At 45.2% G+C, this 13,032-nt stretch overlaps 1 protein-coding gene across 5 annotated transcripts in view; it reads right to left on the bottom strand.

Moving 5' to 3' along the window:
• The window catches only part of puf (ubiquitinyl hydrolase 1 puf), a 115,543-nt gene that overhangs the window by 59,370 nt on the left and 43,141 nt on the right, over positions 1 to 13,032 (bottom strand). For 3 of the 5 annotated variants that reach the window (XM_070521856.1, XM_070521857.1, XM_070521859.1), the window contains 8 exons: positions 12,872 to 13,026; positions 11,054 to 11,330; positions 9,566 to 9,651; positions 7,251 to 7,478; positions 4,971 to 5,186; positions 4,065 to 4,259; positions 965 to 994; positions 768 to 878 (listed from right to left, as the gene is read on the bottom strand). In XM_070521856.1, the coding sequence (XP_070377957.1) occupies positions 768 to 878; positions 965 to 994; positions 4,065 to 4,259; positions 4,971 to 5,186; positions 7,251 to 7,478; positions 9,566 to 9,651; positions 11,054 to 11,330; positions 12,872 to 13,026 (1,298 nt within the window). The remainder of the gene's footprint in view (positions 1 to 767; positions 879 to 964; positions 995 to 4,064; positions 4,260 to 4,970; positions 5,187 to 7,250; positions 7,479 to 9,565; positions 9,652 to 11,053; positions 11,331 to 12,871; positions 13,027 to 13,032) is intronic. The other 2 variants (XM_070521858.1, XM_070521860.1) reach the window with 1 other exon arrangement.

Below are 13,032 nucleotides of genomic sequence, written 5' to 3'. Positions count from 1 at the left end.
TTTACTAGCCAAACAGGCTCCAAGTACATGCTTGAAATGGCCAAAAACTTTGTTAAAATAGAAACCGTGTCACGAGATCACTTTGTTAAATCAAGAAAGAAGGTTGCACGGTTTTCAATGGAACTAAAGAAATTAAAATAGTTCATCACATCACGAATGTCGTTAAATTGAGGTTCATTAAATCAAGGTTTGACAGTATCTGTTTTTGTTTTTACTAAAGTTTTGAATGCATGCTGTTATTGTTGAGTGCATTGCACAGAGGGGGCTGTGGGCATCCGTCAAGATACTGTTTGGGGCAGCTTTTACACCTGAGCCCTTCATGTTTTCGAGAAGAACAGAACGTTGTTGTATCTCATTAATACAAGCCAGTGCCACTGATAATGAAGAGGTCAGTCGTGTCTGAGTAGATGACAATCTTTGAGCTAGCGCCGGCCGCTACAAGGTTAACTCTACACTCACCACCAATATGAAAGAGAATACCAGATTTGTGTAATAAATCAGCAATTTTCCTTGGGCGCATTTGTAATGAGCAAAAGTTCTGTCAGCAGGATTCTTCATCAGGTGAACAACATTACAAACAGCAGTGCATTACATGCACGTTTGCTAGAACCGCTGTTTGAACACAGATTAAGTGTTGATTAAATGTTAAGTGATGAAATTGACGAAGAGTGTACATGTATTTCAGCGAGATCAAACGCAGCAATGTAGACTGTAGGCATCTGCTCAACCGCGGCAAAGAGACATTCCACAGCGTATCTGCGACTTACCAATGCAACCTGTACAAACTGACGAAGCACTGCGGGTGACGTAGGAAGCATGGTGAGTATTTCCCAAACTCGTCGAGACAGGACTTGGGCCTTTGTGTGCAGCACCATCTCCTGCAGCGAGAAGACGAGTTGCAAGCAACTTTAGCTCAAGCTGCCCGTCATCTAAAAATGTGCGTTACGGCGGAGCGGCAACTTACCGGCAGAATCTGCTGAAAGAGAAAATCGGCCTGTCGTGCGGCCGACAAAAACAGCATGTCAGCTCTGCCCGCTTTCTCGCTCTCATTAATCCCGTATTCATCCACACACACATACGAAAAACGGCTATGATACGAGAGTGGCAAGCATCACATTTTTAACATGTTGACAGCTACCGCAGAAGAAAACCAAAGTGAAGCAGCAACTTGTTGGAAGAGTGTGCATGTCAGAAGAATTGTCCTGTTACAGCAGAGAAAAATCTGTGAAACTAGGCTCACTTCTTCAAGTATGGGTGTGAAAATACCAAATTGTAGATTTCGAGTCCAATATCGAATACAATCAAGAAAAAGAAAGCCAAATATAAAATCGAATATTGAACATCAGAAAATGTGACAAGGACATTTAAGCATACAAATTTTGTGCAAAAGACAGTTCTGCACATGCTCAGAAGCCTCTAGTACTTACATTACATAACAAGAATCTTGCTAGCCATCAGTAACTTAGGTACTCATGAATCAATATTTTTAGTTTGCTCTACTATTACTAAAGGGAACTCCAATTCAGTATTCCAGCACTGACAACTCGGTTCGTATACGAAGCTCTGGAAAATATTTTTTATCGATAGAATGCCAACTGAAAAGAATCAAGTACTTTATGTCAATCTCCTATTGATTAGAAAGTATTGCCTTCCCATTTTCTTCGGGAAAACACACTGGTCGCATGACATTTTCAAGCCCGCCATGTATATCCAAAGCTAGTCTTATGACGGGTTGCGCAAAGCTACGAAAAAAGACCGATGCGTGCATACAAATGGCGTTCTGAACAAGGAGGCACCATACAGTGTTTCACAGAGATGGCACCATGAACAACACTAATCCTGCGCGCTCGCTTTTGTTGGCGAGGTGGTTTGCTGCCTTTCTGAGGGTTAAGGCCGCTGTCATAGTCGTCGACCGATCTTCCGGACCTCGTGGGGACTGAAAAATAGTCCCAAAAATCGAACAGTCCGAAAAACTCGTTCAGCCCAAAAAACAAAATTTATTAGGCTTAGGGTGGCTTAAAAAAATCTCTAATAATGCCCTGCCTCATACTACGCTTGGAGTTTATCAGATTTGCTAGGATTTATGCAAAAGTTATGTCGTCTTCGTAAACAGTTGACAAGAGTCTCACTGCATTGGCGATTTCCATTGGCGGTTATCGCCATGCAGATCGAAGAAACGAGCCACATTATATTTCCAACACATGGCTCTTGCGAAGGCACAAATGCGAAGCTGTGCAAACACACAAAGATGCGACGTCTTCAAGACATACTTGCTCAGTGGACAGACCACGTGCAAAATAGCAACCGAAACAGCCAAGTAAATTTTTTTTTTCATTCAATCCGGTTAAAACGATTATTAGTTATAAAACGGAATTTTCGTGGCATATGAATGTTGTTATAAGTGGGTTTCACTGTACCAGATATCCGATGCACAAGTCGAATTATTCTAACATTCACTATTTGATCTGAAATTTAACATTCGAGTATTCGCACACCCCTACATTTTTATTTATTGCCACAAGTTCAACAGTTTACTGCAGGTTTGCGTACACAATAAACCAACTAGCTGACCAAAAATGGGCATGTAAAATGCAAGAGGGAGCTCTGCAAATAATGCCTACATGATGTCTTTTGGATATGGCACTACATGCTTTGAGTGACTAGCTTGATAACATGATGGAACCCAAGGCAGTTATTGTAGACCAAATTTACTTAACCCACTGGGCTATTTATTCTGCTTCAACAAACTAATGATCAAATCAGCTTCTGTTTCCGCTAACATCACTCCAGCAGTGGCGTATTAGCTTTGATTTCGCACTGCTTTTCAAGAAGTCCGTTTTGATGGTGCTAAGCCTAACAAAGGGCTGTGCTGGTGCCTCGGAAAGGGTTTGATTCCCACCTGCTAAATGGCGGCATATCATTTAGCATTGCCCGTGCACTTGCGATGTGAAGCGCTCTACTGTCTCGCAACCTAGCACACAAACTAGCCCTCAAGCTTGCCCTAGTTGCAATATGTGCAGTCAAGCAGATGGAACATAATATTGAAACTGTCTATTACTCACTGAAGAGAAGAAAACTTTTTACTTCCTAAAGGTTTCATGCTATCCCAAAATAATGTGCAACAATAAGGCTGCAACTTTCCGGCAGAATTTGCAGGCAATGACAACCACTCTGTCGCGGCAAGAACAACAGCACAAACTGGTCCCACTTTGTTATTCACTTTAACCCACACCTTCTTAAAGCATTGTAGCAAGACTACAATTAAAAAAAAAAAAGCATGAAGAAACAGGTACCAGCCATGTTCGCACCGCAGCACTATCAAAGAAACTTGTAAAAAGGCTTGTGCGAAATGCCTTTTTGATTCAGTGCAGGACTCATTTTGGCACCAGGTGTCTCAGAAACGACCGGGCAATTCTCATAAGCATTCCAATAAAAATTATAAGGTTAAATTCTTAAGAAAATTCATAATTTTCCCTGCTGGCCTAAAGACATTTTGCTAATCACCGATTGTGAATCGTGTAACTTAAGTTAATGAATGAAGTTCTTTATCAATTTCTTCAAGGAACAAATCACAATTACAGAATTTAATGAAGTCGGTGCTTAAAGCACGTTTTAAGCAGGTACCCCGAACATCATAACCAGTTTTGAGACGCCTATCTGCAAAGTTGTCATGAAGTGCATTGACGTACCTCTTATTTATTTGTTTATCAATCACACGGGGCTGCGAACTAGTCAAGCCGTTTTAAAGAAGATCTTTTCCCCAGTCCTTCTTTCTGTATCTTGACAGAATGAAAATATAAACTTGATTTTATTTGAGTTGATATTTATTTTAAGAAGCCTTCCTTAGGGCACTGATATCAATGGCAGACAAACAAGGAACGTCTCAGGGGCCAACGTTTTGACAAGACAACTTGTCTTCGACAGTTTCCCTGACAAAGTAGCCTTGTCACTGTCGGTGTACTTGTCCCGTTAGGATTCCTCAGGCACTGCAGGAAGAAACTAGGTTGACAGCGAAAGCCGATGGCTCCCGATATTCTCTGCAAGGCACTGCAATGCAAACTCACCCCAGCCCGGTTTCGTGTCCGGACGTTGCCAAGTAGCTGCATGAGTGAGAAGAGGCACTCCAGGTAAGTGGGCCGCAGGAGCACCAGGGTGGGGAGTCGCTCCCGGGGTGGGCAGGGAAGCAGGCTCGCCGGTTCGGGGAGACCCGGTCCCGCCCGTCGCCTCTGTCGGGCAGCTCCTACCGACACGAACACAATCTGCGACCACATACGTGTTCAATGTAGTCAACGCTAGATAACAGGTAATCAAAAATAAGGGCAAAGCGCTGGGCCAAGAGCGACCTCCCGTTGAAAGAAATAATGACATGCAGCGCCAGTTGCGGTGACACAAACACAGTCTGCGAATGCACCAGGTTCAAAGCATTGGGCCATGAAGACACTCCTTCTCGGAGCCATAGATGAGGCAAGAACAATGGTCCCTCCAACCTCCATGCCGATTAGAACACGTTAGTACTGAATGTTTGCACAAATGTTCTTGTTCCTTGGTGAGTCGGCAACATTCGTGACAAAGAGGAAAGGCTGTGCTTACACTGAGGAATGCTTCTCCTGCAGGACTGCATGAAATGGCGATGCAAATTTTTACATTCCTTGAAGAGTCGGTTACATTTGTGATGAAGCGCTATCTTCAAAGTGATGAATGCTGTTTCTTCCAAACTGTGTCGAATATCTACGGTTATGTTCCCATTCTTTTGCGAGTCAGTCACGCTCGTGACAAAGTGTCGTGTTCAAAGTAGCAAATGCTTCTCCTCAACGACAGAGCTTGCACAAGCAGCAGCAAGGAGGTCATGCAAACCCACACAGGGACAAAAATGTAGCTCTGAATTACCTGGAGCAAAGATGAGGTTGACGACTCTTCACCACAAAATCTGGGAAGGAACTCATTCGAGATTGCTAGCTTCTACCACCAACCTGTAGATCCTTGAAGCCAAGGTCAGCCAAAGGCTTCTCGTCCAGGTCAGTGGTGAGCTCCTGCCCCTGGGTGATCATGCGCAGGCAGGCCGCAGCACCACCCTCGCTGGCGGCCTGAAGCTGTGGCTGTAGCTGCGGTTGCAGCCCTTCCCACCAGTGGGCCACCTCGGCACGCAGGTCGCCCACCAGGTCCCAGCTCTGGAGCTCCAGCGTTGTCTGCCAACGTACAAATGCACATGAGTATGCAACACCGGGCCAACGACCTCTGTAAGTGATGGGTCAGAGGTAGTCTGGACCACCACTAGGCCATCAGACTGTCACACGTGGGACACGAAAGAGTCCTCAGGCCACCACAGCTTTTGCTGCGCATACACATAAGGCCGCCTCGATTTGACTGCACTTTCTGCAAAAGTGCTCGACGTTGCTGTGTGAGGTGCCACACGCGTTCGTGTGATCCGAATGCAGCATGGCACATGAGCACATGAAAACAAAGCATAACAGTGCAGCAACGAGCGAGCTGTGTCCCCTACTGTGAGAGATTAAGCTCCTTTCTTGAACGCATGCAGGAATGGGAAGCACATTTGCTTTTTACTGTCGGGGTAACCGATAAGGCAGTAGTAGTACTAGTGGAACTCTAAGGAAATTTCTTACCATCTAGCAAATTTAGGTCATGTTTAGCAAAAATAAGGAACTTTGTCCGGATCTAGAAAAATTCGCACATTGTCGTTGAAATTATGAAAACTGCTGACGTGATGGCATCATTTTTATTTCGTTCACTGCAAATTACCTTCAAATTCACCTCCGAACTATGACTTTTGATCATACAGCAACACAGTGAACGCACTTTTCCAAGTAAATGACAGGGTGTGGATGTCCTGGGACCTTTAATGAAGTACTGTTCTTGCAATTCTGCAGCCCATACCTTTAGCAGTACTGTCGATGTCTTTGCACTCTGAATTAAGTATCTGTAATCAGTGAAACTAACTTATGCTGGAACACCAAACAAAGCAGCACGGGCAAATCTGGGCACTACAATGTGATCGTGGCACTAGTCAGCTGACTATACAAGCATATACTAAAATTCACAGAGAACCGGCCACAGGCAGAGCAACCTTGAAGAGCCACAGTGGTCATATGTTTGGGAGAATTTTCCTTTGGGGGAAAGATAAAAATTATCCATAATCTTCGTATTTTACTGTAAGCATGATGATGCGATATCAGTAGGCGGCAATAATAAAGATTGTTCACATCTCCTACATTGATGTTGTGATGTGGCACACTGTTTTGACATTGTTACATTCTCTAAGGAAGGTTTGGCACCCATCTGCCTTATATTTCAAGTAAGGTTCCGTGTAGTCATGGTAGTTTGGTCTACGTGCAGAACAACTTTGGACAGCAACAAAGTATGTATGAGGGGGTACCCAAAAATAACCGGAATAAATTTTAAAAAGCTATGTACTCATTTTTTTTACAAAACAACCTTATAACCTTCAAAGTAATCTCCATTACACTTAATACATTTGCCCAATCTGCAATTCTATTCTTGGAAACATTTTTCAAACTCGTCTGTTTTGATGGCCGATAGATCCTTTCTCATTTTTTTCTTCACCTCTTTTACGTAATGAAATTGCAGTCTTTTGATGTCCTTTATTCAAAAAAAAAAAAATGTCGCATAGAGTGAGCTCAGGTGAGTAACCTGACCTCACTCTGTGCAAGTTTATAAATTTATAAAATTATAAATTTAAACTATAATGTTTGCAATGTGTTTGCATAACACAAACAACATTTAACATTACAGAAATCATGTTGACAAACTGAACCACATTTCGCAGAAATATAGGGTAATCTAAGGACATTTTTTTATACAATTTGGCGGAAGACTGGCCCCACATTTGCAAGCACTGTATGGGGGCAACAAAGCGTTGGCCTAAGCTCATTGGGAAATGAAAGGAAGTTAACACACTGTAATAATTAAATACCTATCGTCACATCCTGCCAGGCAGTGGACATGTGCTCAGCTCCTCACACCAGCTAAACCAACCGTTTCAATCAAGAAGCCCGAAATAAGGCTGCTCCTCCGCCACTGATCAACAAGTGCAGTGCTACACCGTCTGCTTCAAAGAGCTCACTAGATGCCTGCACTGCCTGCACTTCCAGACCAGTCAGTGCAAGAGTGGCACGGGTGGCGCTACTTTCCATGCACTGTCAAACCGAGGACACCAGAGCGCCGCACTTCCTGAACTAGTGCAAGAGGTGCAGCCTAAATTAGGAGACCCGCACCTTGTGCGAAAGGCCCGCAGGCTGGCAGACGATGCGAAGAGGGCAGTTGCCCACCCCCCTGGGGTCCTGCAGTGCAGCACCATGGGGACTGAGGCCAGCGCCGTCCCGAAGCTGCCACCGGCGCAGATGGAAGGCGTAGCGCCGCTGGAACGCCTCGAGGTGAAGCTTGAGCAGCTGCAGGGCCCGCTGCACCACTGTTAGTGTGGTCTCCTCGGCCTCTTGCGGATGCTGCAAACGAGGCGAAACAAGGTTGGTGGTGCCAAAGCCACTCCGGTTGACTGGTTGATTGACTCCCAAAGCAACATTCTAAGCTATGAGATACATTAGTGTGGAGGCCCTCAGGTCAATGTGATGTAACAATTTTACTACACTTCCTTCTCTTTTTCCCACTACGCTAGTGGTTCCAGCAGCACACTCCAACTCGAAAAAGCTACTGGAACCAACGAAACACCCGCAAAAACCAATAGTAAAAACAACCATGCCTAGCTATGGCGCTAAACTCCAGGTCACTTTGTGTACATGGGTAAGGAACACCAATATTGTACTATAGTGAACACTTTATGCAAAATCTCCTTATTTGAAATATTGCTTCATTCAAAAGTTTTTTTTTTTTTATTCCCACATTACCTGGACTCTTCCATAGTTCCTCTGCTTTTAACGAAATACCGCTTATTATGAAGTTTTATGTTTTGATGACTTCGTTACAATGAGTGTTTACTAAACCAGCTCCACGCAAAAAGAACTGTGCAAGTGAGCATTATGTTGCGAACACTTCAAAAGTTTACTGTATACAGTGAAACCTCGTTAAACCGTAGTCGGCCGGAGCTCGGAAAAAGTACGTACTAAACGGTAGTACTGTTTAAGCGGAATAGCATGAGATCGCCCACTTATCTGTCGAAAACCGAACTCAGAGAGAGTGCGAGGAAAGGGGAAAAACATGCAGTATTTATTCACTTCGCGGGACGTAATTGTTATTTTCGTTTGATATCGCGGCGGCCTAGCACGACGACAGCGGCCTCAAACTTACTGAAGCTGCGTGCCAGCTTCTCAGCCAGCCCTCCTCCTCTCGGCAAACACTCGCACGGCAGATTCCTCGTTGGCGTTGCGTATTCTCCGTGCACGCGCGCAGTAGTGCTGCATAAGTCCCGGGGCGCCTTTATCATTGCCGGGTGCCGGAGTTCGGAGAACTTTCCGTTTGGAATAGTTACGTTATCGCGCCCCTGTTCTCCTTGCGACGATCGCATTCATGAGGCTGACGTAACGCGCAGCTTCTGCCACTGTCGGGCCTGAATAGCCCGTGCTGTCGCTTTCCGTGTCGTCCTCGTCACTGTCGCTAGTTGACACTTCGGCAACAACGGCGGCAACGATGGTGAAAAGTCGAACCTCGTAGCCGACATCTCTTCGCGGTCGCAGCAGCGCTGCCGAGCAACTTCGCATTCCAAATGCCACACACTGTAGTCAACAGCAGATCCATGTCGCGGGCCAGCGCCGACTTCTTCGTGTCACGTTCGGTAGCACGGACGATGTCTAATTTTTCTTCTATGCTGAGCACCCGGCGTCTTTTTTTATCCTAGCTTCGGCATGACGCGAGTCCTCGCTTGCACGACGCCACAACGCTCTCCGGCACGGCGTCCATGCGGCGTCGAAATTATGTTGATGTTGATGCGGCTTCACGTGCAAACGCACAGGGCGCTTGGAGGCCGTTGTACCGATCTCTGAGGCTTGTTGTTCTGCCGGGCCGCCCGATGGAGACGACGCACCGCCGTGTTTGCGCGACGAAAAGTGGAAACGCTACGTTTTAACCGATGCGTACGCAATAAGCTGGTACGGTTTATGCGGATACAAAATACATTATGTTCAATGGCCGCTGAGTCGGGGATTTGACTTTACTACTTTTAAACCGAAACTACTGTTTAAGCGGGTACGGTTTAACGAGGTTTTACTGTACATAAACATCCAAACAAACTGTACCCACACTTGACGAGACAAAAACTGTTCAACTATTACAACAGCCCATGAGAACACAGCCCTATGAAACATCACACCACCAACCAACAAGAGCCGTATTTCAAGTTCATATCAAATGTTTTAGTTGATTGAACCGCTTGTTTCGATTACTTGTTAAAAATCTTTTCAGTTTCGATTTCTCTTCTGTACACAAGTAATTGTTTGCATGCTAGCTTCTTGACTGTTTTGCACCCGTCGTTCACAACCACTGCTATCCATTCAGTCTTGTTTACTTTCTTTTGCACTTGTGTTCTACTATGATCCCTCTCAGCAACGTTCCATGGCAAATAACTGGCACGTGGTCTTACCTCAGCAAGGCTGTCCGCTGCTGTTCGTAAGCTGTGCATGCATCTCTGTGCAAACTCTTCTTCCCTTTCAAGAGTGCCTTGGTGAGCTGCGAATTAGAAAATAAGGACAAGGTCAATTTTTGAATGAAAAAATACACCTCAGAGATGAATCACATTGCCACACATGCAGTGCTTTGGTTTCAGCCTGTGACCTATCCCACCGAATTGTTGCCGCTGTAAGCTTACCACTCTCATGCAAGGAAAGCTTACCGTATCCGAAACCTTGTGAACGCTACTGCCAATTTGACGGCGAGACAAATGTGTCTGGTCAAATTACATGCCCAATGGTAATAGTGCAGCACAATCCCGAATCTGCATGAGCACCAGCAATTGCTCTGGAATGCATGACGACACAGATATAAATACCAGATTAACTTGAGCTGTGTGGTTAGATTTGATGACTATCGGTCAATACTGTTGTCCCTCTAGCACTGCTTTGTATTCTGTGAACAACTTTGCCCAATAAAAAGTGCCCATTCATTACTTATTACTTCTACTAGTGTTTCTGAATCCACAATCACTACACCGTGACATTTTTAACAACAATTTAAGCACTGCCTCGTTCTTCTATTTTCTTTTTTTTTTTCCAAATCGGCACCCATTCAGCTATGCCGGCAGACTGGTTTGTATGACGTACGTATTTTCTTTCAAATATACAAACATTTCCTTACACAAGTGGTGCGCAGTGCTCGAACATGTTCAATTTCTATGTCTGTTTGAACTTGCACCACAAAAGATGCCTTCGAGCACCACAGGCACAATAAATTAAAAGAATTTAGAGTTGTACACTCCGAAGCTACAATCTGGCAGTGACAGTTGTCGTAGTAGGAGGTGTGTTTCAGATTAATTCTGACCAGGCAGGGTTGAGGTGCCTGAAATAGCAAACATCCACTCTCGCCATGAAAGGAGGCTTGGTAAGACAGAAGATGCAACAACAAAGGACGAGTGACAACCAGCTGTGATGACATGGATTTTGACAGCACTTGCTCGAACCTAGTTAATTTTTTATTCCGTTGGTAAAGATTGACTGCGTTGTATCCCAAGATGCTTAAGATCTGATCTCAGTGGTTTTCAAAATTTGAAGGGGCCCGAGGGCCCAAGTATGAGGAGATAACCTTGGAAACCATGACATCACCTGAAGGTTTCTATGCAAAATTATTTTTAAATTGAAGTTTGGCCTGCATCTTCTCTTCCAGTAATCAACCTGTTACCACAATATTAACAAAAATGGAGTTTTCAATGAACACCTTATTTGCCTACAGTGATTTAATATGTATCTTTTTGTGTCTCTGAGGTCGTACACCGCAACTGTGTTGGCATTCCATCCTGTTTGGAATGCAACGGCTGCAGCTGTGGTTTGAACCCAAAACCTCAGATTCAGCAGCAAAGTGCTGAGGAGGCACAACAGGCACAACTGTGAACAATAGACAAATAAAACCAGGCATTCACCGTGGAGGTAGAAGCTGTTGAGGTACTGGATGGCCGCCATGCTGACGTCAGTGCTGGAGGCCCTGAGCGCAATCTCCCAGAGCTGGTCGATGCCGCTGGCCAGTTGCGGGGAGGAGCTCACGCAGTGGTCCTGCTCCAGGGAGGAGCCAGAGGAGCTGGAGGGCCGGGGACTGAGCAACACTGACTCAACGGGCGGCGCCACCCGACTCGAGCCGCTCAGCTGCTGCAGCAGGTGCAGCGCCGTCATGCTGGTCGAGGCGGCGGGAAGCTGGGGCAGCTGCGCAAGAGAACCGTCGCAAAACATGATCGTCGTCTTTCTTTGTGACAACAAAAGCATCTGTTACTGGTGCAATAGGATGCGTAACAATGTGAGGAATTACGACCCTCTTTCCTGTCCTGTCCTCCACATTGTTTCACATGCCATCATGCCAATAACAAGAATGAACCAGGTAGCCTGGCAAAAGGTAGTGGTACAAAAGTTGTGGACCCAAGAGTTATTTGTAGGAGGAAAGTTCCAACGGCATGACGCCTGCTGTTGAAAGATGTTCTACATACATCAACACACAAACACGGTTGAGTCTTGACATAACAAGCTGAGATGATATAATAAAGGTACTTTCATGTCAGATGCTGCTTTGTCACAAAGAGTTTTGACTGTACCAAAGAAAGTTGACAGGAGGACAGCTGCCGCTACGGGCAGCTCAACTGGCACCGCATCACACATATTGTGCGGAAGGTGCGGGTTTCGCATCCACCAGCAGCAAGCTGCCTTTTCATCCACTTTATCATCTCTTTTCATCAATATTTCTACTGTTAAATAATGCTGTCATATGACCTTGTAATCCTCTGAGACAAGTAGACAAATCTCCTGGTCGAGATCAAATCAAATTGTGGGGTTAACATCCCAAAGACGCACACAGGCAATGAGAGACACAGTAGTTTGGGGTCTCCGTGTTAATATACAGTTTTAGTCAATCAGTAAACATAATGCAGTTCACAGAATACCAGGTTATTGAGGATGTTGCCTGAGCGGCCGCACTGGTGACGCCGCTTAATGATTACATTTTTTTCTTTGACAAGAACAACTATGTAATAGAAAAAAATGGTTTGAACACACTGTGGCTGGCCAAAAAGTCGCAAAATGCCAGTACCAACATTGGTAATGCCGTACACGTCTCCGGTAACCTGGTATTCTTCAAATGGTAATATGATTATGGAGAAGCAAAACTCTATCACATTGGCCACCTGGAGCTTAATGCACATCTAAGTACACAAGAGTTCTTGCATTCCGCCACATCTGAAATTCCGCCGCCCAGAAATGAAACCCAGAAGCTCATGCCCAGCAGCAGAGCGCCATAGCCACCAAGTCACAACCTGCAGATCGTGTCCCCTTGTCGAAGCATTGGCTCCAGGCTGAGGATTCCCCCTTTTGCCTCCTCCTGATCGCAGCCCGTGTAAAATGTGCATGAAATGGCTACAGTAAACCATGTAAATGCATAGACTATGGTTATCTAGATTTGTCCAACTGGTTATCTTGCCTTGTTCTTTCATGTACTTTCATACAGTGCTCATCTTGCATGGTATGATGAATGCAGTTGAATCATGTGACCATTGCTTGTGCAATAGACAGATGCATTACTCTCATTAAAGCTTTCAGTTGGGAGCACGCACTCGTGTGTCCGATCCTGTTCATTGCAGTGTTTCTTGCCCCATTTGCACTTATGCACAAGAACCAACCCATCCAGTTCCCAATCTTATTGTGCAATGAGAAAGTGCACCAGTTTCCTGGCATTACCAACATTTAGCAAGGAAATGTACCTTGTGCAGAAGTAGGTGACGGAACAGGTCGGGACTGAGGGCATGCTGCTCCTTGCTGCGGACTTGACTCAGGAGCCAACTGAAGAGCTCATCTCCGCACTCCGGGTCCAACGCAAGGCACGACCAGAGCACGTCCACTTGGTCTCGGCTCAAACCTGGAA

Source organism: Dermacentor albipictus, chromosome 7 (genome assembly GCF_038994185.2).
Source record: "Dermacentor albipictus isolate Rhodes 1998 colony chromosome 7, USDA_Dalb.pri_finalv2, whole genome shotgun sequence".
In the NCBI taxonomy this organism is placed as follows: Eukaryota; Metazoa; Arthropoda; class Arachnida; order Ixodida; family Ixodidae; genus Dermacentor; species Dermacentor albipictus.
Note: the sequence above shows the minus strand (reverse complement) of the source record. Positions and strands in the feature narration are given on the sequence as shown.